Genomic DNA, 27914 nt, shown 5'->3' with positions numbered 1-27914 from the left:
AGGGGCTGAGTCTGTCCCACCAACTGCAAACACAATAAAAATAGCTTAGTTTTGTGGTGAGACAAAGGCAGAAACAAAATGCATTTTTAAATATCAATTCAAAGTTGTTTTTCCAATAAATATAAATATTTCTACACATGCACAAGTGATTTTCAAGCTTCAGAGAGGCAAGCTGCTGTAGCAATAACATATCCAGGATGCTTGACCATCAGCAACTTTATGGAGCAACATTTCCTAGTGAAAGGATCCTAGGTGTGTGTGTACAAGCACGTAGGGGGACATGATACACATTCAAACTGCAGACGGTGCAGTACATTAAAGCAATAAAACACAAAAGAGGAATTAAGCAGTAAAGGTTATGGAGGATGAAGACTTGGGTGTAAACAAGCCAGGGTTCAGAATATTCAAAAAGTTGTATTGTAAATGCAAATGTGCATGTTGCAAATGTTTTCCAAGGAAGGAAATAATATTTACACATTTATTAGGCCAGAATAATGCATACAGTGGGGTTGTGGTGCAAGACAATGAACATGAACAGCAATTTGTTTGTCTAGAAGTACAGAGAAAAAAGAAATTACTACGCCTAGTGATAGCTGTTTTACAGAGATAGAGACAGAAAGCAGTAACACAGTGACTTGTTGTGTTACAATCCCATTGTTGTGTTTAGGAGTTTTTCCTCAAGTTGGGACTTGCCTTGAGGTGTTGCCTGTGAAGCCCTGACACTGTGTGATTTAGGGTCATACCAAATCGATGAAAAATGTTTGACTTGCAGATCGTTTTGCTCTTTTCTGTCCTCTCCTCTCACAGCGATCACAGTGACCTCTCTGCTGGTCCCTGAATAACATTTGTTTGTCCATGAAGCTTCCTGACTTGCTTTGCATCCACATGCGTCACAGATGCAAATCAACATTTCCTTGGTGTTGGTTTTTTTTGTCCTGAAGCTCAGCTGGGCTGATGAACTCAAACAACACCAGATATGTGCCTAAAACCTCCCTGGCAGCTGTAGTTGACTACATACAATCTTTGTTTTAACAGCATTAAAATAACTGTATTCCTTCAGGACCCGGTGCAAATGGAAAAATAGATAATGGTGGAACAAACAACAGTTCACGTAACGTGCTACCAAACTCTTTTAAACCAATATTTTAAACCAGACTCAGCCCACATATCAAGTAGGCTAACTTCAGCATTGAAACTTAACTTTATTGTTACAGTTCATTAACTCTTTGAAACCTAAGCAGATTGAAGAATGAGTAACTTCAATTTACAAGAAATTATAAAAAGTCACACAAAACCTACCATGCATTTAAAAAAAACAAACAAACAAAAAAACCCAAAACAAACAAGAACCTGCAGAAAATGCTAAAAATACAATATAAATATATGAATTTTATTTTATTATACATATTTTGTTTTGGTAACATACCTTTAATTAGAGTTTTCTGGAAGTGTTGCCATAAAATCTAATAATCCCCCACAGCTAATTTCCAGGTGATTTTCCAGTCCCCTTTTAGGTCTACTATTCTTTATTATTACAATTTAGTTTTTTAATTAATTTTTGCAAAATTGCTCATTTCCTTTTCCCCCATGTTTAAAAATAAAAAAAATCAAATTAATTTTCTCAAGTTTCAGAGGAATAAATACATGTGAAATGCACACACAATACCATGTCTCTCTTTGTCTCCGTAGAAAAGGACTACAGCAGCCTCTGTGAGCGGCAGCCTATCGGACGGTTACTGTTCAGACAATTCTGTGAGACTCGACCTGAACTGAGACGCTGCGTCAAGTTCCTGGACGCTGTGGTAAGGAGTGTGTGTGAGTGTGACGGGTGTTTGGATATTTGTCTTTTTCCTGGAAGTGTGTTAGTATTGGAGAGCTTGAGAGTTTTGTCTCTCTTTTCCATGACTACTAGTGGGGAAAGACAAAAGGAATGAAATGTGTGTGTGGTGGGAATGAAGGAGGGGGGGCGGGCGTCTCAAGGACTTTTGTGTTTCTTTCTTCCTCGAAACGCTCCTCAATTCCTGTTAATGAATGAAGGGAGGGATTCTGGCCTTCTCGTATCCTTCCCACCTCAAAATCTTTTTCATCTCGTGCTTTAGTGAGACAGAGCGAGGCAGGTGTCAAATTAAAAAAAGAAAAAAAAACATTTGAGGAGGATGATAAATATTTATTAGACCTTTTGAACATTCATTGTTTGCCGCACAGTAATCATCAGATAACTATAACAACACCAAAAACAAAAAATAAAAGCATCAGCAGCTGGGCAGCTGTTTCATAAAGGGTGAGGGTAAGAGTGTACGCAAAAAAAAATAAAAATAAAAATAATAATTTTTAAAAAAGTTGATAAGTAACAAATACAAACAAAAAAGACAGAAAACATCAATACAGAACAAGGTTACAACTTGTTTACCTTGTAAATAAAAATTATGAAAACATAAACAGGAATGAAAAAGTGTCACTTCACAATGAAAAACATTTGATAAATTAGCTAGCTCAAACTGATATATTTTTGGTTTTATGGGCCAAGAGTTCAAGAGTCTCTCTCTGAAATCTTCATACTGATTAGACAAAACAGGTCCTTTGTCTGTGTTTTTCAACATGACACATAAAGCTGTCCATGAGAAAGGTTTTTATAGGTAGACAAACTAAATATGATTCATCTTCACTGTACTTTGTTGGACGCAGAAGATCTTAACAACAGATATCTGAATACCTGCACAAATAAAACCAAAACTACCTGCTTGGTTAGATGTTATTTGATTTCAATGAACTGACCCTTTAAATAGTAAACTGGTTCTCATGTACGGCCTTTGATGCAGTAAGTTTAATTATCCTGAAGTACCCCCAACACTTAAAGTTTGGAGTTAAGGAGGAGGAAGTGGAGTTTAATATCTGTTTAATGAAATACAGGAACTCTTGACTTCTGAAGAGAAAACTGCGTCAGTGTGTTGACCTCTCTTCTACCTCCAATGTCTTTCCGTGACACACACATACACACACACACACACACACACACACACACACACACACACACACAGACTTTTTGTTGACCTCATCTGTCACAGTGAACGGCTCGCTGCTCGCTCGGCTCAGATGAAGAATGTTTTGGTCACACTCTTGTTTTTTTCCCACCAAAGTGTAAGAGTGTGTGTGTGTGTGTGTTTGGTGTGTGTGTGTGGTCCCATTGATGCTGTTTTGCTTTTTTGGAGTGCACAGTTGATAAATGATAAACCATGGTTTCCTCCAGCACTCTTACAGGCAAACACAAGTGAAGTTCAAGCCTTTTTTTCTTATCATTCTTAACATTTGCGCAACAATAGGTGTGTTTCCATTCACCCATTTTATGAGCTTTTTCAATTTGTCCCTTAAAAAAACGTCAGTGGAACAAAATCTTGAAATATTGCAAAAAAAAAAGAAAAAAGAGAGAGGTAGAGTGAGGTAGAAAGGTTGGTCAATTGATAAAAAGTAAATGCAACTAAGTGCAAGGAAAACACATTCAGCAAATAAATGATGAAGTAATGTTACTGCATTGCATAGGCCACTGCAAACTCTGCGTCGTATCTGGATAACTTTTAACAGCTCATGCACATAATGCTGTTACCTGAACTCTTCCAGGAGCACATAGCTGTAATATTATTTGTCCAAAACTGCCTATTTCCATTGTCCAGTTTGCTTTCCATTACAGCCATTGTTTTCCTTCATTTGAGGTCTGACTGGTGCTCTTTTAACTGGGAAGTGACTCATGTAATAGGTGGAGATTTTGGGGTGGAATACAGGAGATATGTCCCCCTCAGTATTTAGAACATTTCTGTGGACTTTTATTTCGACAAAATCAAAGACATTTACACCATAAATGGATTCAGAAAAGGCAACAATTGGTGCAGAAATATTCACCAGATTGCAGTATTTTGCACTTAAAATTTCCAGGGTTAGAACCTCTAAACTCCTTTTTTCACATGTTTCCCCTTCAGTGTTGAGAAAAAAACTATGCACTTGTCTTTGGCCTCAGGCACCCTCCAACAATGCTTATTACATATCTATAAAAAAGAGTACATTTACCTTTATGTACTGTACAGTTTTGATGTATTTGTACTTCTTGTGTTAGCGTGCTGACAGTAGCTAATAAGCGCTAAACAGTGTTTGAAACTTGAGTACCTTTTGAAGAGATGCAGTGAAGACACTTAAGAAAACTATCATAAATACTAAAATCATAAATACTAAAAATAAACCATAATGCAGCACTCTCTGCAGAATTTGTTCCTACTGTGATTTTAAAAGAATCTGCTGTTGTGAACACATACGTATCTCATGCTTTAATGTAAAACAGCCTCTCTGTTTCAAAAGTAATATCCAGATAAAATAATCATTTTATATTCCAACTAAAAATACTATTGCTAGACCCTTGCTGTTGAGATACAAATCCTAATGAAACGTGATTTTTAAAGAAGTTCAGGTCAGACAGTATCACAATCATGGGGTGTTGTACTGTAGATGATTCTGCTTGTTCACCTCCCTGTGTGAAAATGAAGTGCCATGTGTGTTCATCAATCAATCAATGATCAGTAATTCCTTTGCTGTCAGCTCTGATGAGTGGAGGTGGAGAGGTTGATGAAGACCTTGTCTACCTCTGCCGTCTGTCTGTGTGAAGCCAGCGAGGCTCCAGTCTGACTGACCAGCTCAGCCATACTGCTTTACAGCTCTCAGTCGTCCAGCGGATACGACTCACATACGAAGCAATTATGTTCTCCTTTACCCCACAACCGCTTCCCGTCTCTTCTCTGAGAACTCTGCGAGTGGACGAGATGGAGAGGGGAAAATGAGATTTGAACTGTCTCCGCTGTCACTTAGCATTAGTTTACAGGCTCTCGCTGTGAGAGGGAAGAGGAAGCACTTTGGAGTTTTCCAGGCAGGCTCAGTTTACTGCAAGTCATTCAGAGGGATGGCTGATGTTAGGGGGAGTAGATACAATCAGTTCATGTACTGCAGGGTGTGGAACAGGCCTCCCAAAGCTCGTCAGTTAAATCTGAAATTGGGTTTTCTGCAGTCTGGGCCTTCAGAGGTCTTCAGTGGACACACAGAGAGCTGGTAACACAGCTGAGCATCATTCAGTACCATCTTTTATTGACTCTCAGTGCATCATCATGATATGATCGGTTTGTGTCTTTATGCAAAATGTCAAATAGTCTAAATGAATGATTCCAAGCTAATTAAAAACTGATTGAACATGAACTCATCGAAGCTTTTGTTTTGCACTTACACAAATGTAATGTATAACCTGTCATAAACATGCTTATGTGAAAATTTTATTTTGTCATTTTGCATTCACTCGTGCAAATCAAGTCAAAAATTCCAACTGATATTGTGATGCTGATTCTATCCATATTGCTCAGCTGTTCAGTTCAGATTAAACAGTTTCAGAATAATGATTCTGAATCTGTTTAAAATGCATAACCAAGAAACAATTAAAGGAATAGTTCACCCCAAAACAACATAAATAGTATATAGTACCATCCTGCTGACCTGTGGTCCCAGAGTAGGTTGTCTTTCAATGGGTGTCAACGGTATACTATGCAGAATTATACTTAAGAAACTATTTAATATCTCACAGTAATCACTTAAGAACCACTGTAAGTGGTATGGTGGTCTACTTATCTGCAGAGACTTTGCCCTTCTTATTTTTTTGTGGTCAGGACATTTCTGGGCACAGCGCACAGGTGCGGTCAGGACCGTAAGCATCGCGCACCAAGAGGAAGCGCCAAAAATGCTAATATGGTGAATCTAGAACTGACTTTCACTTTCACTTTTACTAACTGCACTGTTTACAAACAGCAACTTATCATTCCTGCATAGTTTAAAGGATCTTTGCTCTCCTTCATGCCTTTCAATAGAACACTTTTCTGGGACCATAACGAGCCAAGAGAGGCGATTACTATATACAGTTGTGTTGATTTTGGGTGAACTTGTAAGTCAGAGTTCCTGTAGCAACTGATTGTCACCTTTTGCTTTCATGCTCATTTTGTCTCGATGTGCTTCCCTGCAGGCGGAGTACGAGGTGACTCCAGATGAGAGGAGGAAGGAGTGCGGTCAGGAACTCGTCAACACATACTTCAACCCAAAGGTAGCTGCACTGCTTTCATGGACTTTTCTCTCTGTGTTTCCATGCAGGCAGCCATTCACTTCCAAATGTGTGTACTCATACTCAAATTGATAGTGTAATTTTGTTCATTTTCAGCACTAATTTAGACCGATGTCTGTCCTCCTGGATGGCCACTGGCTTCTCTACAAGCATCTGAAAAATCTGCACGTTTAGACTTGTACAGAAAGTTATTTTGCCCATAAATGTTTGTAAAATGAATACATTGAGATTGGCAATCCCTAATTTTGACATGTTAGGCACAGTGACAATGCACAGTGATTTACATTATGATCAAGCAAATGTGGCATCCTGGCAGGCTGAAGTTTTCCTGTTTTTCCTGAATATTATGTCCCTCTGTATGCAACAAGTCTGAACATGCAGAAGTCTGCAGAGTGAGGAGCATAACAATCTATCTACACCCTTTTAAACCCAGTTCATGTGGCTTCTCCTGTGAGTTTGCTGTCAGTGGTGAGTCACTGTGTTAACCTGGGCTTAAAGTGTGTTTTTTTTTTTTTTTGCGGCACAGTCAGAAGACCATGTGCCTGAGGTGGAGGAGGCCATGATGGCTCAGTGCGCTGAGAGGCTACAGCAGGAGGCCTGCAAAGAGCTCTTTAAGGATTGTACCAAGTAAGATTACAGGGGCTTGTTTGTTTTTTGTCCATTATTATGTTTAGCCCGTTTCAGACAATGAATCTGACGCATTGCCTGGGAGGTGCCGTCATTTCCTTCCGTCTTTTTTCAGGGAATTTAGGTGTTTTACTGACATGAAAAATATTTTACATTCCACGAGTGCACACAAATTACATAAGTTGTGTACAAGTTGTTGGCTGATTCATAGCAGCTTAGATTGGAATAACCTATTTAATTTAGTTTTGGGCAAAACCTAAGATAACACTGAAGGAGTTTAATATTTCCCAGCACAATTACACGCCTTGCAGTGTAGAGAACCTGGAGCCACAACTTATAACACACACTAACAAAAGTATTGAACACTGTGAATGGCAGTATGAGGACAGAGCGCACTTTCAATTGTAAACGTAGCGAGCGGAAAGATGGAAAATATTGACATTATAGTCATTTCTTCTTCCTTCTTTTTGGGCTTTTCCAGACACATAACAACCAGCATCATACACACCGCCATTGTTTGTTTACATTCTTCTCCCTGGCACCTTCTTCCTAGTGACATCACGCTGTAACTGGTCAGGGAACCCCTCAATAAAGGGTTTTTTTGGGGAGGTTTTCCTTAGGCGATGTGAGGGTCTAAGGACAGAGGGATGTCGTATACTGTAAAGCCCTCTGAGGCAAACTGTGTTTTGTGATAATGGGCTTTATAAGTAAAATTGAAATTGAAATGGAACCAAGGTGTAGTTTGCCATGTCTCTGGGCGGAGTCATGGTAAGAATTTATGACACTATAATAACCTAATCTGACACAGCAACTGTCATAACAAACAAAAATATCATTTAGTTTGAACCTGGCATATAGAGCAATTTTTCGGATCTATGACTTCAGAGCCTTTTTTTCAGGTATCATATAAGAATTTTTTTGGAGCTGATGTTTGTGAAGTTGGGTACAAGTAACCCAGCATGCATTTTTAGCAACATTTCATCCTTAACATACATAATGATGGCCATATGACACATGCTGTCCTATCTTGTTGGTAAAGGTTGTCAGGGCTGTATACACACACTCAAAGTTGAAAAAGGTCACACAAAACACTCAGAAAACAAAGCTCATGACAAGGCAGCTTCAGGCCTGTGACATCAGACCTTGCTGTTACTTGTAGCTCTGGATTTGTTCTCCTGTATTTTTCCAAATGAGGAAGTTAAGGTCATGACTGTTGAGAGCACTCAAAATATGTAATATAGAGGAAAAAATCTATTTAAAAAGATTAAATTTGAGTGAGCCATGGTGCATATAAGACTCAGAGGAGTACAAAGACTATTGGAAGAAACTAAAAAGAGATAAATAAACACACAATGGAGGGAAAATCATCCTAATGAAGGACCTGTTTCTTGATGAAGAGAGTTTATTGTTCATTCCATGAACAACACTCACACATTGAGTAACATCCTCTAACGGCTCTGTTCATGCTTGTTGCGTTGGCGTGAGGTAGCACAGAGGATTTTGATTTTCAAGCCACATCAAGCATGAGACATGAGAAACGTACTACGCTGCTGTATGCAACTTTCTCACTGCAAACTCTGCAGCATGCCAGTTAATGTGTCTGATAAACAGGCAAAGAAGGTTATTGATGTTCTACATTTAGCTTATTTTCAATATCTCCCATGATATTTCTTCACAACTTATAGTGTGAGCTCAAGACTCTCATTTGAATTCCAATTTTGACTAATAATAACCTTTTATTTTTTTCATCGCCCAGCTAGTGTCCAACATTTACACACTTAATGACACTGCTTTCATACAGAATGGAATTGGTTTTTGTAGAGTTACTACAGTATGAAAAAACACAATATTAAGTAGGGATATATATCTTAAAGATGAGATAAATAATTTTAGTTCTCAGGGTGACAATTTAATGATACTGCAACCAAGTGTTTTTATTTTTATATGTAAAAATTCGACCATTCATTTAAGGGTTGTTCATATTGTTGAAAAAGCCAAATGCCGTAATATATTGAAATTCTTTTATTTACAAAAATTGCATTTTCGCTTTTATTTGTGAGTGTTTTAGTCAGACAGTGACCTTGATCGAGACAATTTCATTGTCAGTGGACTAAAAACATTAGAAAATCCTTCCTGTATTAGCTCATAGTTCCTGAAAGCAGCATATTACCGAAGTTAAGCTTCTTTGTCAGACTATTACCCAGTCCAAAAATAATCCAGATGCTTGCTTTAATTTGAAAATGTTGTGGTTCCATTTCTTTGCCTCTCTCCATGGCATCAGAATCACCTGACTGAATTGTTTCCTTTGAGCACACAGTGAACAAAATTTTAAACTGAAGCCTGAATTGCAAAGAACTGAAGTTAAAAGACACTTTTCCAGTTAATTCATTCAATTGTTTAGACTATAGAATATGAGGCAATAATAATTTTTTTTCCCATACTGCAGCGTGACATCTTCAAGTGACTTGACTCTTTTTCTCCGACCAACAAAAGAATTCAGCCATTGTTCGAAGACTTACATTAGGACTTTGCAGGTGTTTTGGACTAAAAATGACCTGCAGATGCTCTTTGTTGTTTATTACCCAGATTGATCCACGACTACCTGAGTGTGGCGCCCTTCGCAGACTACCTCGACAGCATGTACTACAACAGGTTCCTCCAGTGGAAATGGCTCGAGAGGTAAAGTTTGTTATGACTGAGTAACATCAGTCTGTCTCTTGCCCAAACTTTTCTGCTTCTTTGTTCTTTCTGCTACTGTTTCTCTGTATTATGTACATCAGCACAATACATCATTTCTTTACACACATGCCACTTAAAAGCTCACCAGGGCTCATTTAAAGGCTACATTAACCTTAAGCTCCACCACAGAACCAGTAACAACATGCTTGATGAGTTGCCTCATTCCTTCCTCTCCCCGCTGTCCTCATGTCCTCGGGGTTACGGGGGTGAGAACAACGCAATCCATGAACTTCAGAGTGATATCACCGTTACATATTTCAAGACGGGATTTTAATATTGCTCAACTTAAAAGATTTCACAGTTCAGTTTCGGCAGAGAGATGATTTAAAGTACATTGTCGTTGTAAAGGCTGGTGGTGACGGGTTCTACTGTGTTAATACCTGAGAAGGTTTTGTTTATTGTAATTATGGGTAAAGTGATGCTGGAGGTGCAGTCGGTAATTCTGGTGTCTGATCAGGTTTCATAATCACTTCAAAGAGCCTTCATTGATGGAATTATGTACTTTTGTGCTAATTTTGTTTAACAATGAAAGCCTCACTGAGAATAAAAAAAGCTTCAAAAATGGCCAAGACAGACAACAATAACCATGAGCACAAAACAGAACACCAAATATGTAGGGCTGTACGCACCTCAGAATAATGTCAGTTGAATCAGTAATATGGATATTATGACTCAGTGAGTAAAGGCAAACGACAGAGAAGTCTGGTAAGTTCAGAAAATTCAATTATTTAATTTAATGTAGTCTTTAAAACAGGAAAAGACAACAGTGGATGCGCACCATCAGCATGCCGGCATATGTGCCTGTGGTGTGCTGAGTAGGCGGAGTCTGCACACCATTTGACAGGTATCGTAGCCGGCAGATACGCTGCTAAATTTGAGCGCTGAAAGCGGCATATGTCATTAGGACCAAATGTCCAATGCAAACACAAATAAGTAAAGGGAGATTGATAAAACAGTGAACTATTGAATGTCATTCAGGCTTAAATAAAATCAGATTGTGAAAATTTCTCTCCAAGTTGGCAATTATTTATCAGTTAGGAAAGCTACTATGGCTTTTGTGCTGTTGACAAATGTTGTTTTGTCAACTGACAGTTACGTGTTGCTGCCGCTCGCTGACAGATCACACTTCATTTAAACAGCCTTTACGGCCATTCCTGTTACGTGTTGAGTGTCCACCAGCAAACTGAAATGGCAGTCACAGCCAACAACAATATTACAATAACTAAATTCAAGACAGGCACAAGGGCAACACTGTGACGCTTTAAGAAAGGTGACTTTGAGGTTGCACTGAAATAGAAAGACTCACTAAAATTTGTTCATTGTACATTTTCAATAGAGGAGTAATAGAGTGAAGATTCTTTGGATAGAAGTGTAACTTTACTACATGTTACTCTGAAAATACAGAACATTGTCACACAGTTGGACTACCAATTTAGCATGAGAATGTATTGGATGAAACTGCTTTAGCTGAAAATATTACTGGCACACAGACACACAAAATCCCAGAAGTTGCCACAGGTCATTTCCCTGGGAAAAGGGGGCAGATGACAATTGATGACAATTCCCCAGAAATACCAGGATCTCATTCCCTGGCAGTCAACACTCACACTGTTGTCTGATGTGATTAAGGACAGAATCTACGTGTTAATTTGTCGGTGGAGACAAAAAATCTGTCACCACAGTAATGGTTGTTATGAGTTTTATCAGGTTTGTTTACAGACAGAGAGGGTTTATCTGGCTCTTTGTCCCATCAGAGACCTCTGGTGGTTCCCAGACTCCACTCTGAAAACCTCAGTGATGCTGTAAACATGCAGTCTATCCCACAGTGGACTGAGTGTTTAGGTTTGATGGTTAAACTGGTATTCTTCAAAGACAAGCTGAAGCAACCCATATGGGAGGGCAATCCACGGGAATCCTTGATTTGGTGACGTCAATACAAATGAATCCACGAAGTGAGGAGAGAAATGATAAAGATGCAAAGAAAAAAAGACAGAGACATTCAAAGAAACCACAAATCAAGGAGACAAAATATAAAGAGAGAAGGTGGAGACAGATGGTACGTCTGTGAGCCCACCAGGGAAATTGTTGGCTTCTTTCCTCATTATTTACGGCAGAATGAGGACTGTTTCTTCCCGCCCCACAATCTGCTTATCAGATAAAGAAAAACAAAACCCTGTATATCTGGCATGTCAGCTTTCCAGGAACTGTGTAAGGTGATGACCTCAGATTTTTCAGATCATCCAATGGGGTTTAGAGAAGTTTTCACAAACCGCAGGGTCATTGAATTCCCTCCACAGAGAAGAATCTCTAATCCTTCAACTGCAGCAAACACATAAAAGCCACCACCATAATTGGAGTTAGAATGTTTCTTGTTGTAGAGACGTTGCAAGACACGTCAGAGAGCGGAGGAAACGAGTGCAGAGTAGATTGCTGAGCTTCTGCCTCTCATTAAAACCAAAAAACTTCAAACAAATAATGTAAAATATTCTTTGCTGTGGGCAGTGGGGTAAAGCTACGCAGACAGCTGATTCTCTGGTAGTCCTTCAAGATTTTTACTGCTGATCGCTCTTTTCATTCAAATAAATTGTTGTTGTTGATATCTGTCTGGTAAATATTAAGCTACAGACAGCTTAGTGTAGAATAAAGAGTGATGATATGTTGGACCTTAGCTCAAACTGTAGACTGTAAGACCCAGAGGTCAAACCAACTGTGTAAAGAGAAACCCACACTTTTGTTTTAAGGTGTAATTCAGTGTTGAACCTGAGAGGCAGCAATACTATGTTTGTATGCTGCCACTCTGTTGTGTTGTATTTGGTCTGTTTATCTTTTAAATTAAAACTTTAAACACAGTATGTGAGAGGCTGTAAGATACTGTAATGTTAGTAGTGGAGACCTAAATGGTTAATCAATGCTATTCTGACATGTGTGTGCACATGCATATACTTCATGCCACCCCTTCAAAAGTCAGTGCTGCACTTGGGCTACACAAGTCAAAAAAGTTTGGACACACCATTGCCTAAAAGGATATGTCTGTTGTCTCCCTGGTCCAAGAGGCGTTTATCCTTTTGACACACATGCAAGTTGTTCATTCAAATTGATTTTGACTGGGAGCTTTTGTGACATATAGGGATTGAGGACAAACAACAAAGCTTAAGAGCTGAATTAAACTGACAAACATTATGTCCTTTCATCGTATATAAGGACAAATATATAAGTTTTAAGAGACTTAAGAGTAGAGAGTGAAGACCCATGTGTTATAAGAAGACTGGACTAACACTTCAGGGCTTTACTGAAAGCTTCTTGCAGACAGGAACAAAAAAAAAACAAAACAAATCAAACACAAAGACTCAAGCTGGGAGCTCAGTAGCATGATGTGTGCACTAGAGCATCGACTGACCAACTGAAGAGACACTTATACCCACAGACTAACGAGCTGATTGAACAGGGCTGGGTCATGGCTGATGAGAGGCAGCTGCACCTGCAGGAGCGCAGCCAGAGTTAGAGACCTCTGGAGGCCACAACAGGCCAACACAGGATCTAAAAGACTGAACAGTCTGGTTGCAGTGGGAAGTAAAGGAAAACTCATCCAGGACTTAAACAGCTGCTTTCTGTCCAGCTTGACTACTGATTGAATCCCAATCAGTTTCATATTGTGTGTCCAACAGGCATAAACAAGGCTCAGTCATGTAACTTCAGTCTTTATTGCAGTTGTAAATGTTTTAACTACAAAGCATCCCTTATTGTAAAGCACTCTGTAACTTTATTTTGCAAGTGTTGCTGTGAAGTGGATGTCCAATACAGGATACATTGCATTTGCAATCTCATGTGGTTTTCTCTGTAATGCAAATAAAATCAATTGACACAAATAAATACTCTTTGTGTGATATTTATAGATTACATTAAATATTTGTAATCACACCAGCAGCCATCTTTCCCACACCTGCAGGTGCATTTTCAGAAATTAAATTCTCTATTCCACCATAACTTCACATAAAACAAACTTATTATTAATAATGCAGCAAGTGTGTTATATGCATGCATAGTGTTAATAGCATGATCTTAATTTAACCTTTATTTGTGTTGAAGTCTGTGCTGTAAATTTGTTTCTCTTTGTGTCCAACAGCCAACCGGTGACGAAAAACACATTCCGACAGTACCGAGTTTTAGGGAAAGGAGGCTTTGGAGAGGTGAGTTCATTCATTTTTTTTTCTTATCATCACATCACAAATCACTGACAGTGGAATATTACTTTATATGGGAAGGAATGTTATTTTGGGTTATAGTTTACGATTTTCATCTACATTTTTCATTGTATCCTTTCTTTATTTACACTTTTTTAAAAAGTCATTAATAAATCATTGCATTGATGGATGGAAAGTTGAAAACACGGCAAGTGTAAATGGCAGCTGTCATACAGTGTTATTTATCTTGCCTTTTGATGTTTGATTTATACACGTCAACAGCCTTCAAATTATCCATTAAGCACAGCATTTTTTTACAAAACATCTGATTATCCAGAATTTTAAAGTTTAAATAGTTAAATAGTTTAAGTTCAAAAACATTTGTAACCTTAACAGCAGTCATCTTTTCCACAGCAGCACATAGCTTGTCCTTTATTTTTTGTTTCTTGTTTTTCAATCAGTCGCCAAGATGGCAAGTTGGTGTTAACAACTTGATCTTAATTTAACTTTCACGTGTTGCAGCCGATGTACAGCAGGAGACTTCATCACATAGTGAGATTACACAGCAGGGTGAAATCAAAGGACATTTTTCCCTTTCTCGCAGCTCTCCATGTGTGAGCCTCTTCTTTGATGTCCTGATCTGCAGTCCTGTGTAACCTCATGATTAGATGATTAACAATCACAGTCTTGTTTGGGGTCCTGCTGCGCTCAGAAATGTAAAGTCACAAGATGGACAACAGTAGAATTGTCTATTTCATTAAGAGAGCGTATTGTGTCTTTTATCAGTGCAGCTTTTGATATGTCTGTCCTCCCCCCTTTTCTCTTTTTACCCTGCAGGTGTGTGCGTGTCAGGTACGAGCCACGGGGAAAATGTACGCCTGTAAGAAACTGGAGAAGAAGAGGATAAAGAAGAGGAAAGGAGAGTCCATGGCGCTCAATGAGAAACAGATCCTGGAGAAGGTCAACAGCAGATTTGTAGTAAGCATCACATCTTACTCAGTCTGTCTACTAATATTTTCCCATTCACCTGGTTTTATGTAGATTTTGAATTTGCATGTTGGGAAAACCTAAGAAAAGTGTAAAAATAGTCAAAGAATATCAATTAGTGACAAGAACAAGAAACGATAAAACAAGATACTGGATATTAATCGTAAAAAAATCTCATATTTTTGCCTCAGCCTCAATATAACTGGTTCCTTCTAAAGATGTGAATCATAAAGATATGGTTTCATTTTTTAAAAAGGCTCAGTAATTCAGTAAAACAGATGCTCACAAAACACAACGAAATAACGCATTTGTTTGCTTTTTTCAGTGGCGAATTAATGCACATTTGGTGCTCTAGTGAGTATTTCTGGTGTCAGGATTCAGGATAGCGTGTGTTCTTATACAGAATATCACAGGACTTACACTTCAACATCAGTGTTTTAGGAGGTGTAATTGTATGTTTCCTTTTTACACATTAAGCAGTAACCATCGGGTGATGTTCCTTTCTTCCAAAATGAGACTTTTACAGAGTGAAACTCTTCACATATTTCTTCCTTTGTGCGTCGATCGGACGTGATGTCTGCAACTTCATCAAGTGTAGTAATTAAAAGACAACACAGAGGCTGGTTCTGTCTCTGGCTTGCTTTGATTTGCTGCCAGACGACCTTCATTCAGCTTATTTGATTTGGACTTCAGTCAGTTGAATGGTCCAGGCTCCCAGAGTTGAGGAGTCCCTCGGGGTTCAGCATAGCTTCAATGCAAAAATACACAAACAATTTCATTATAGAAGTTATTTTCTGAGAAATTTTGGCTGCAGGTTGTGCTTTTAGTTGTGGGGACATGCAGTCAACGGTGTCCGCAGCTTCATGAATATCTTACATTAAAGGATAGATTAAACTCATCTATTTTAGATGGAAATATTGTCTAATTTTGTCCATCTAACAGTCCAAAACTCAAAAATATTCACTTTACTGTGAAACTGGAACTATAAAATCCTTAACAGTTTTGCTTGACTTATTCAAACTATTAATTACTCATAATTACATTTCTGTCAGTCAACTAATTGATTAAAAAACTTAGCATTTGAAGATTTAAGCTTTCAATATGATACACTGCTGTAATTTAAAAATGTCACCAGGTGAGGTGAAGCAGTTACATCTGAAGTACTTAAACATTTCTCTGCAGCTTCCTCAGTGATGTATCATTAACACACGACGCTCCTCTCTCTCCAGGTGAGTTTAGCGTACGCCTACGAGACGAAGGACGCTCTGTGCCTTGTGTTGACCCTCATGAATGGAGGGGACCTGAAGTTCCACATCTATCACATGGGCGAGGCAGGTTTCGACGAGAGGAGAGCCATCTTCTACTCTGCAGAGATCTGCTGCGGGCTGGAGGACCTGCACAGAGAACGCATCGTTTACAGGTCAGCATCTTTACACTTCATACAGACATTTCTCATCGTCTTTCGTCTCTCCTCTTTACTCATCAGCTCTTCTCTTTGTTCTTACTCTCCTCTTTTTCTCTGTCACGCAGAGACCTAAAACCAGAGAACATCCTGCTGGACGACCATGGTGAGTAACAGCGTTAAATTCCCATTAAAGCCCCTGTGAAAACTAAAATTCAAATCTTAAGTGTTTCTCTATAGCATGAAATCAGAGGTCAGTAGGTCAGTGGTGACCATTGAGATTTTCTGTTACCTCTCTGTGTGTTGTTGGCTCATTTAAGCAGATGGTCGCTGGTTTTCCAAGAACAACAGGAAATTAGTTATTGTTGTTTGGCTCGCTTATAAACATAGCAGCAGCAGTAGAGGCTGTGACACACTTTTCATCAGAAATTGCACTCCTTCTCAGAAGTACTCAGTCAAATCTAAACACGCTGACATGATGCACATTTTATAGATTCAGCATAGCTTCCAGTTCATATCATTATTTTTAATGGCCATTGTGATTTAAGTATTAAAAATAAGTTTTCAAAACATAGAAAAAAAGATGCTCTTAATAACAAAACTTGCCTCAGAATTATTATGTTTTTAGGTTTTCTTCAGTATCGAAGAAGAAAGAAGAAATATATACTTTAAAGTCTTTTTACACCACAATCTCTACTCAGAGTTTGAGTTTGAGTGTTCCAGAGCTTTCTATCGTATCACGTGATCTTCGTCAGCAGATGAAGTTTGCGCAGTAGTCGGAAGTGGTAGTATAGTGGAAATATAGTTGTTCACACTTTCCATAATTTAGGGCTTTTAGGATTCATGTGACACAACTAAAAGCTCTGAAACAAGAGAGAAAGTGGACACTGAGTTGAGATTATTTTGTTCTGCTGTTTCCAAGTATTTAAAAAAGATTCATGATTAACATTTTAAAACTCCAATTTATTCCTATTTAAAGACAAGATGATTTATTTATACATTTTAGATATACAGATTTATTTTACAGACATTTAACACTTGATATATTAATTTATTATAATAAGTCACTGAAAAAGTCTATAATTATTTTCGTGGCGTGCTGCATACACTGTATTTAACTTTTGGTAGATGTATTCTAAAGATATATTTCATACACTGTATTTCTTCACACTTCTTTTCAGATATGTAAACCAAGTCATCATGTGTTTGACCATTTCTTGTGCTTTATTTTTTTCATTGTCTGTATTTTAACTTTTTTGTTTGTCTGCTTTTGTAGAATAATTTCTCTATTTCCTTTTTTATTTGTTAGAAATAAATCTAAATCAAATCAAATCAAATACAGTATCTATTTGAAAAGCATCATAATCAAAAACAATCTGTCTTTATATGTTATTATTCCAAATAGCAAACTGTATAATTGATTCTGTAAAGCTGTTTTGGGGTTTAATACAGACCTGTGAGATTGTTGTGTCTGTAAAAGAGTCATGTGTTTGCATGAGAGCAGTTTGAGAGATAATTTTCCACTATGAAGCACCAGAGGGCACTCTGACGCCAGCAGTACAATCCTGACCCAGAAACCAAATGCTTTCAGAGAAAACTCCCCTCTGCAGAGTCACTATTTAACTATTACAAACTATTCAAAGTATACTTACTATTATTACAATTCCAGAAAGATGCTAAAATACTGTAACTGTTTTTTAGCTGTTGTGATAACATAAGGTCCTGAGAGAAGCCACTTGAGTTTGGTTGGAACAGAGTAAAGATGATTTCAACATTTTGTCGAGAGTTAAACATTACAAAACATTGTATTATGTATGCTAAGGATTATAAAGCAGAGCTGCAATAAAACAAAAAAAAACTCCAGTGTTTAGTTTTAAATTTAAATAACAGATACATGGTATATAGATAACATTTAGAAAGTCTGAAAAAGCTGTGTTGTGCCTCAGCTCATCGAGACAAATTACTGCGACTAACAAGATTCAGAATTTGCTCAGATAATGTGTTCGACCTTTAAAGGCAATCTGCATCAAGGGAAACAAACATAAAGCTCATTATCATTTTGATGGAAGTGGTCTCATCACATGATGCTCTCAGAGTGACAACTTTCATAAAAGATACAACACCAATTCTCAGCAGTGTTGGCAAGAAAAAAGCTGTTTTATTTCTGTATTAAATTGAGATTTTATGACTTTCAGCAAGATGTAAGGGACCCCAGTGAATGTTTTGCAAGACAAATAATACAGCTAAAATAATAAAAAGTTAATAGAGGACTATTAATAATTTCTGTTTGGTAACAGCAATAAATTGTTCAGGTACAAGAATTCATAGCATCAGTGTCAACAGTTTTTCCACAATATTTATCATGTAAAGGATTTTGAAGAATCCCCAAAAACCTTTTTCAACAATTTAAATGTTTTCTTTCACTCTGACCGCTGTTTGTTATTGAATTATTTAATATTGTTTATGAACGTCAGTGTTTATTTTGCACATACCATGCTGCCTATAAACTAGACGTTTCAGTAAGCACCTACGCACTGAAAAAATGAACTTTCTCAACATTTTAATTTTAAAAATTAAACATTTAATTTGAACTCTCACAGAAAATTTATAGTATTTTTTTTCTTTTATGTTTTTTACCGAAGACAATCAGAAAATATCTTCTTATTTAAAACAAATGACTGACAGTTAAACATTTGAATATTTTATAAAACTGTATTTTAAGATGTTTCAATTAAATTAAATGCAAAACACTTTATTTGTTTCCAGTGGGAATTTGTGGAGGCATTATAAGTAGGTAACACAATAGGAAAAAAATATAGGAAAATCTGTCCACATTATGATACAAGTATAGTATATAAATGTAAAAATAAGCTGTTCAAATAATAATAATGAGAGTGAAGATGATAGTATTAGTGCAAAAATACACTGTACATATTATTTTTTGCATGTGTTTGTGTGTGTTTTTAGGCCACATCAGGATATCAGACCTGGGTTTGGCGGTTCATGTACCAGAAGGACAGAGCATCAAGGGACGGGTTGGAACGGTAGGATATATGGGTAAGTAACCTCTGAACTCTATCAGCCCTTTATGGTGACTAATAGAAACTAAAAAACACGAATAAACCACATTGTCAATGTAGATCAGTGGGAAAATTGTCTTATTTTAGCACTGTGGTGTGAAGGTTTAAAGTCCTGTGGTTTTTTAAATTATCTTCAGCTCAAACAAACGCTCCCTCTTCTGCCTCCCTTTCCTCCTCCAGCTCCGGAGGTGGTAAAAAACGAGCGCTACACCTTCAGTCCCGACTGGTGGGCGCTGGGCTGCCTGCTGTACGAGATGATCGAGGGCCAGTCTCCCTTCCAGCAGAGGAAGAAGAAGATCAAGAGGGAGGAAGTGGAGCGGCTGGTGAGGGAGGTGGAGGAGGAATATTCCAGCAAGTTCTCGGAGGACGCCAAGTCCCTCTGTAAAATGGTGGGTGGATGTTCGAGCGGCCAAATCCGCTTGTCTCTCATTTGCTCTGTTCTGTAGCTCCCATCTGCTCGTGCTCCATTTTTTTTACCAAATTCGAATGGTTTACCTCGCTGTTTTAAAAAGACGTCCTGAGAATAAATTGCTTGTTTACAGAAATGTGACACATTTTGGTGCTTGTTAGTCCATGTCTCCGTCTGTTTGGCTGCATCGCTTCCCTCGCATCACACTACAAGGGCTCGGTTACACTAGCATTCATGAAATTTCACACCAAATTTAATTTAGAGTCCTAAGAATCAGCGATTTCAGCCAAATCATGGAGATAAAAACATGCAGAGCTCCATGCTTCAGTGAAATTTGTGAGAATTTTGACATTTGTACTCCACTGCCATTGACCTACCACAAATCTGACCTCTGAGGGTGTGATCACAATGTTATGGTTCAGTCTGCACAATCAATTAAAACATCATAACTGTATGTACTTTATTCCTTGCTCACTGGCATGTTACTTGTTTTTACTTTGGCTTTGAGCTAGGCCAAAATTATAGATAGTCGACATGATAACCATAGTATGCATAAAATAATAGTTGTAACCACCGTGATGTCACAGATTGATTTGTGGAGTCCTGTTTTGGAGCCTGGTATTTTGTATTTTGACCGTCATCATCTTGGATTTTTGGACCAGAAGTGACCATATTTAAACAAGAGGGTGGAGCTTGGTTAGCACGGTGCGTAGCAGTCCACTTGTGCTAATACTAATGCTAATTTTAGTAAAAAAGCGCCAGCTGAACAAATTTTACTAACCACAAAAACTGAACATCTGACTCCATAGAGGATCTTCTGGTGCAACCAAATGCTGTAAAATACTTTTTTAGGTAACCAAAACATTAAAGCTACAACTATGGCTACACCTACACTCGGTGAATCTGGGGTTACACCATGATTATGTTACCCAGTCAAAGTTGTCACAATCATCTGTGACTCAGAGTGGTCACACCCTTAATTATACATTACTTTGAACCTTAGCAACATTCAAACAGGTGAGTATATATATCGCAATTCACCCTCCATAGAGTTTTCATGAACGGTAAAATGAGCTATAGAGACCAAAACTGTTTCTGTACCAGAGTGTAAACATGTTTATTTCTGCTGTAAAGTTTTTTTAATATGGGAGTCAATGGGGATTTACTCACTTTTGGAGCCAGCCTCAAGGGGCCATTAGAGGAACTGCAGTTGTTGGCACTTTTGCGGTGGCCTCATTTTTCAGCCCCAGAGATCGATGCTTTTTGGTAACTCTTTCTATTGATGTTAAATCTTGTCTAATGTACTGTTATAAACCCCTGACTGTGATTTGTCATTTGATAAACCTTCAAACTCATACATTTGTTCCTCAAACTGGACTTCTTAGATTTCATTGTCTCATCTGAATCCCTGAAACCTGAATTTCCCACCAAAGCAGCCCCTTGTGTTTTTAAATGCAGCTCCATTTACATTCTGCTTTTTCCCCTGACCCTCACTGTTTTCCCTGCTTTTTCTGTCACTTCCTGTTGTTTGTGACCGTTTGTTTTTAATACTCCAGTTTCTGGCCAAAGATCCCGCAGAGAGGCTGGGCTGCCAGGGAGGTGGAGCCTCAGAGGTTAAAGGCCATCCCATCTTCCGCTCCATCAACTTCAAACGCCTCGAGGCCGGCATGCTGCAGGCGCCTTTCATCCCTGATGTAAGTCCACAATTTATCATCTCAATTTTTCTGAACCTCATGAAGCTTTGTGCTACAATAACTGAAATCTAAAAGCATTTATGTTTTGAGAGTTGCACTTCTTACTCATTGATAGATCAGAACTTGTATATCGTTGATGACTGAAGGGAGATTAGTTTTATTTCTTGTATGTGTCCAGTGCAGATGTACGTCCAGGAAGTGTGTGGACAGGTGTAACTAATAAGATTAATCACTGCAAAGGTGTAACAGCAGCAGGTGTAACTAATCATATCAACGATAGTGTAGGTATAGCTAATGACAACAATGAAAATACGTGTGTGACTGATAACATTAATTAAAATGCAGATGTAACAATAAAAAAATTGATATCATGTACAAATCCTGTCATTTCTCTTTCAGTGAGAAAGCAAAGATCTCTCAAAATGTCCTTTAAATAGAGAGCTGGAAAATTCAATCTTCTCCACAGCACAGGAAGTGGAATTAATTAATCTGATTAATAAGAATGTCACTGAGGCTCATTACATGAAGCATGCATAATTAACCTGCACAGTCTCAGTAACAGGAAGGATTCCCCACAGCGAGCACAGTTATCTTACAGCAGGTTGAATGTTATAAAAGAACAAAAGGAGTTTAAATCCCAGACTAAACAAATATTTCAGGACGTCGTCAGCTCCTTAGTTGTCATTTCTTGTCTCTTGTCACTCCTGGTGTTAGAGTGTTAGCTCTAAGCAGCTGAAATGTAAGTGCATTCAAGTTAGTGGTTTGTGTGCATTTGCAGCCGCAGGCCATCTACTGTAAAGACGTGCTGGACATCGAGCAGTTCTCCACAGTGAAAGGAGTCGAGCTTGAGCCAAAAGACGAGTCTTTCTACAGCAAAGTGTCCACAGGCAGTGTCTCCATTCCCTGGCAGAATGAGGCAAGAGACATGCATTCATAAACACACAAACACATACTATATACACAAGTTAGATGTCATATGACTTACATATACAGTATTATCGGTATTCTTCGGTTTTTCTCTGCCCTCTTCTACTCATCTATTATTCCATCCATAGAATCAAATGTAGAGAGTGACAGTTTATCATATATGTATGCCTTAGACCAGCACCTATGCACACAGCATGTAAGAAATGTACAAAAAAAATGAACAAGTCGTAACAGGCAATCAGACAGATGAAACCATATTGTATGAATAATAATGATTGCGTAATACAGTATATTTACACTGCTGCAATATCGGCTTTCAAAATCTTGTGCTGTTTTGACACCACATGACATTAATTGACAGTTAAATCCTGCTGTGTAATCCTGAGTTATATTTTTCAGCAGTGGATCATTTATTTGATTTAATTTAAAACAATTATGCCACCCAAAAAACAGAACAAAGCAGTAGAGAAAAACACATTATTCAACAAGTCCACTATTAAGATTATAGATGTAAATTGACATTTTGGTCTTTTTTCCTGCAGATGATCGAGACAGAGTGTTTTGCAGAGCTGAATGTTTTTCACCAGGACGGGACAGTTCCCCCTGACCTGGACTGGAGAGGACAGCCGTCTCCTCCACCAAAACAGGGACTCCTGCAGCGGCTGTTTGGCCGACAGGTCATAGAACTCCCTTACCTCACAAACATCATTATTCTTTTACCTTCGAGTGCACACCAGCTAGAGATCAGTTTGGCTCCAGTTTATGCTTCCCTTGCAATGTTGCAAACATTGCAACATAAAGTTCCCCTTCACTTTAAAGCATCTTTTGCTCATTGTTAATTGACTTCAGTGGTTGAGCTTCACTGTGCAGAGTGCGGTATGTGCAGCTTGTTTTCACGTACACCTGCTGATGGGGAAAGTCTCTCCATGTTCACCTAAAATCTCAGTTTATCAGTTGGACGTACCTGGAGGATTTAGTGACATCACAATTAATTTGGGAGGTAATCAGTGCGATTATGCAACTTATGCGGGTGCAGTTTAGAAACTTGAAAACTCCCAGTCAAACACACAAATGCCCTTTTCAGTGAAGTTTGAGATATTTTGTGTCCAGTATTAAACTTTAAAAAAATGTAACGTTTAAAATGAATTTTATTTATATATTCATAGAATATGTGTTTTACAATGAGGCAGAAAGATTAGATACATTTTTAAGAATTTTTTAACAAGGTAACTGAACTTTTATTATGGGGAAAAACAAATGATTATTTATTCCACACAGAATGCTTTTATATGTCAAAAAACATTGTTTCACCAGAAGAAACTGACTTCATCAACTTATTTGACACAACAGTGCCAAGTTTGTGGTTTTTCAACTGATCTAACAGACAATATTACAATATTGTTACACACAAAAAAAATCTTTAACATAAAGTGAGAAGCCGTTCAATTCGAATATGTCTCATCTCATAGTGACTCTGTGCTCTCTCCTTCCCTCTGTAGGACTGCTGTGGTAACTGCAGTGACAGTGACGAGGAGCCCACCAGGCTGTGATACACACACACACACACACACACACACACACACACACACACACACCCCCACACAATCTCATTTGTTTACAATTTTTGCACATTTGTATTTTTAAGATAGTCCTATCTCTAAATGTCAGAATGTATATTTTCAACATAGCCATATTGTTTTTATGTTATTTAAAAAAGTTGTGACATATACTCTGTCGACACGTTCCAAGCGAGGAGATGGGAACTTACAGAAGATTAACTTTTTTTTTTTTTTTTTTGCTTTTGTTTATTTTTTAATTTTTTTTGTCCAGGGAAGTTTTTGCTTTCACATTCATCCACTTAACACAAGTCCACGTAACTGATGTGGGAGCTGCTGCTGACGGCTGAGCAGCTCCACTGGAACAATCGCCTGCTGTAAAAGTGCCTTGCTGGAGGGCACTGTGACAGTGATTACTAAGGGAGGACTGAGCATTCCTCGATCTCTTTACTTTTTGCCCACTTGATCCAGGGTATCAGACCAGTGACTTTCGACTCGTGAACTGTGACCACTTTTCTTCTTCCACCCTCTGCTGTGACCAACCTATTTTTCTTCTTTATAATTCTTTTGAAAGTGTGATTTTTATGTTTGTTTGGACATTATGGTTTGGAGATGGTGATGCCAGAGCCATGAAGTTCTCTACATCTGCAGATATTTTTATATCAAAAGTATTATTAATATGATTTTATTTTTATTTTTCGATAATGAGTTTCTTGAGACAATCGACTCGTTGTGTCAGTGTGGCTCCAGTTACTCTTGTCTGTTCTGTAAAGACTGAATGAGTCACTTTCATGCTGTGATTACACAAGTTGCTTTTACCAACATGCTTGTGGCTTTTCGTTTGCTCCAGCAACTTCACCATGATAAAAGAACTGTCCCATTTTTGGTCCATAATGAACAGGTCACACATTATGTTAACGCTGCAGTGCTTGAACTGAAAAAAACAAAGTGCCAGTACTCTGAACACATTTGGAAAAACATTATGGTATTTCATAGGGTCCCTAATTTCCTACCATATTCTTACACTGTGTTTCAGCAGGTTCAGTTTGGTTCTAATTTTTGAGACAACAGAGACAAAGACAGGTGTCTTGAATATAGTTAGTTGCAGTTGATGATTTTCATAGGAACTTTATCGAAAGAACCACTCCATTTAAACACATGAAACATCCATTCATTGCTTCTTTATTTATTGAATTTTAAGTCTTCCTAAATGGTTTGCTTGTCTGTAGAATTTTACATCTTTGCATGGTCAGCTGATTTTAGTTTTTCATCGAAAACTTGAGGTAATTTACCTATTACTGACATAATTAGCAAAAGTTTGCAATTGAACTACAGTTGAATAACCCATTCCCACTTGTCTCAGGGTTTCTTTAGAATGTATTCATTTTTGTGATATCATTCCCTGCGCTGTCTTCTTTTTTTCTTTTTTTTAAACCTAACTTCATGAATGGATGGTGGTCAGATGATTTCAAGCTTGTGCAGGTTTACATATACCCTTCCAGTAGACTACGTTATGTGTGTGGCAGTAACAATGCAAGAAAAAAAGTCCAAAGTTTTGCCCGTCCAGATCTGTCACAGGCTGCATCCCCTGCTGATCACATGATCAAAGTCACACTGATGCAAAGACAAGAGTAACTGAAGCTTTTGGGTCAAATCCTGAGACTGAAGCAGGTGTGTGCATCCCTGCAGTGAAATGCCTCAGCTGGTACTGTTGCAGACAGCAGCTTCCTCAAAGAATATGGCCTCTGATTTTAAGCTATTAAAATACCTCTGAATGTACAAACGGCTGTCATTTTATTTCTGATATTTAAACGACAGAAACCGGACACCAAGATTTTCCTTTTGTTAATTACGAGATTGAATCACACACATATGAATTTATAAATGTGTGAAATTCACCTTTGAGCTTTGAATGTCCAAATTCTCTCCTCCCTCCAAAACATACCAAATAGTGAAATTCCAGCTACATTTATCAAAAGGTTAAGCTTAGTCGTTAGTCGTTAAATGTATCATAAATCACGGTAAATAACATTTTAATTGGTCAGTTCACCCAACTCCCACTTTACTAAAAAAAAGTTTTCTCAGTTGTCTTTTGGAGTTCAAGCCATGCAGATAGTTTTTTTTTTTTGCTCAGGTTTTGAAATATGGAAATATAAACAAGTATGTAAGTTGTTTTGATGGAGTTGACTTATGTGTGAATTTGGGGTAGTAACATGTCCATGTATTTTTATTGACCAAAAGACTTTCAAAACTTGCCGAATGAAACCAAAACAATCCGCATGGCTCAATTCTGCTAAACAGTAGATGAGAAAAGTACATTTTGGTGTAATTTGAGTGAACTTACCCTTTAATAAAGTCTCGGGCTGCAACTTATTATTATTATTTTCGTCTACTGATAATTTCTTAAATAATCAATTATTTTGTCTATTAAATTATTAATACCCATAACACCTGTTTTAATATTCTTACATTTTAGGGGAATAAGTCAGCAAAAGTTTGGCATTGTTGCATTAAAATTACTGTTAACACTTACTCAATTGTTATAATAGTGCTCAATTAATTTTCAGTCCATTTCCTAATTGTTTAATTTTTAGAAATTGCCAGCTCTTGCCATCAGTTTAAAAACAGAACTCATCCTGTTCCTCATCCTGAGATATTCACCTTAAAATTTGTTTGTTTTTTTAAAAGATAATCTTTCAATTGTCTTTTTTTTTTATGAATTCTGATAAATGGGACTTTTGATGAGCATGTGAGATGGATTCACTGTTCAAGATCCTTTATATAAATCTTTCAGCCTCCTTCTGTCTGCCTTTTGTTTAGCCACTGAGGTCTTGAGTAGTTTTTATTGAAGCACTTAACCAGTTAATTTAAACCAGTTATCCACAGAAGATCAAAGATGACAAAATCCTTCCCATCCAAGGTGCCTTTTGGTGTTTGAAGGTACTCCTCCAGCCTGTAGTCACCTCTTTTTTTACATGCTGTATGTGTCTGTAAAATGTAAAGCCTGCTGCTGCATCAGCTTCAGCTTATTTCCTGTCTGTGGTACCTCGTGTGCTTGTTGTCAAAACCCTCTCTCTGGAGTCTCTTTGTGAAAACGAGGACGATGAGACTGAAAGAATATTTACACTTAAAGTACATACTGCTGTTGACTCCCGACATATCCTCCATGGACATTTAAATCAGGACTCAACTGTTGTGTTGTATCTCTCTGCTGTCAGATAACCTCTGTCCGTTATGTTTCCTTTGTGTTGAGGATGCACTGTAATCTGCCTTAAAGGATAATTCCACTTTATAACAACTTGGGTCTTATTTTTGTAGCTATGTTCATCATCCTTCTCAGTAATATTAACATTGTATTCACAAAGTTAATTGCTATACTAAGGGTTATGATAAATAATATATTTATCATGCCATCAGTTTTAATCAAGATGAGGGAGTCTGTGTCTGCCTGTAAACGAGGAGTTAGTGATAAAAATGTCAAATAGGACTAAAATGTTTTTGTATAAATGCTCCAAATGTTTCCAACCTGTCTGTCTGGTTGCGTCACTTCTTTACTTGTTGCACTTCTTTCTATCGATATATCAGTGGTCCCAGATCTCAGCTATTAATTTGGTGAGTTTTGGAGTCGAAAAAGCTGTGTCTGTGCATCTTGTTGGGTACACGTCTTATTTTATGTAATTATTATTTTTGTAGTTTAGCAATAATATTCAATATATTTACAATTAATGTCAATGGCTGAGAGCTTAGAGCTGTGTGTATGGTGTGTGTGTGTGTGTGTTTGCATCATGATTCTCTGTTGTTTTTTCTGAGCTAGGCTTGTAAATGCTGTTAGACCAGAGGTCTCTATTTGTACCATAAACCAAAATAGTGCGTGTGTGTGTGTGTGTGTGTGTGACATTTGTTCTTGTATCTTTGTGTGGACCGTCATTGTTAGACAGAGAAGTCAGGACATATTTCGAGAGTTGTGATATTTTGTTTGGCTGTTTTATAGTGAAACTTCTTCTTTTTGCATGATTTTAAAATGCAACAGTGAAGCTTTTTGGTGGCTGACTTCTACAAACATCTGACATGATCAAACTTAAACTGAATTTTCAGATGTATCAGCATATGACAACATTGTCAAAGAGAGTTATTACCTAAAACTTCATTAGGAAAAAAAGTCTATCTGATGAGATG

The 27914-nt window shown here is 37.8% G+C and overlaps 1 protein-coding gene across 1 annotated transcript in view; it reads left to right on the top strand.

The window, feature by feature from the left end:
* Nucleotides 1–27267, top strand: part of grk6 (G protein-coupled receptor kinase 6) — a 49158-nt gene extending 21891 nt beyond the window's left edge. Inside the window, exons 3-16 of the mRNA XM_042498605.2 lie at nt 1690–1802; nt 6041–6118; nt 6663–6763; nt 9350–9442; nt 13626–13689; nt 14521–14661; nt 15900–16090; nt 16201–16238; nt 19040–19129; nt 19333–19541; nt 21118–21255; nt 22034–22171; nt 22725–22859; nt 23682–27267. Of these exons, the coding sequence (XP_042354539.1) occupies nt 1690–1802; nt 6041–6118; nt 6663–6763; nt 9350–9442; nt 13626–13689; nt 14521–14661; nt 15900–16090; nt 16201–16238; nt 19040–19129; nt 19333–19541; nt 21118–21255; nt 22034–22171; nt 22725–22859; nt 23682–23732 (1580 nt within the window). The 3' untranslated portion in view covers nt 23733–27267. The remainder of the gene's footprint in view (nt 1–1689; nt 1803–6040; nt 6119–6662; nt 6764–9349; nt 9443–13625; nt 13690–14520; nt 14662–15899; nt 16091–16200; nt 16239–19039; nt 19130–19332; nt 19542–21117; nt 21256–22033; nt 22172–22724; nt 22860–23681) is intronic.
* The last annotated feature ends 647 nt before the right edge of the window (nt 27268–27914 follow it).

Source organism: Plectropomus leopardus, chromosome 15 (genome assembly GCF_026936395.1).
Source record: "Plectropomus leopardus strain MGB_pleo_1.0 chromosome 15, ASM2693639v1, whole genome shotgun sequence".
NCBI lineage: Eukaryota > Metazoa > Chordata > Actinopteri > Perciformes > Serranidae > Plectropomus > Plectropomus leopardus.
This window is presented reverse-complemented; position numbering and strand designations above follow the sequence as displayed.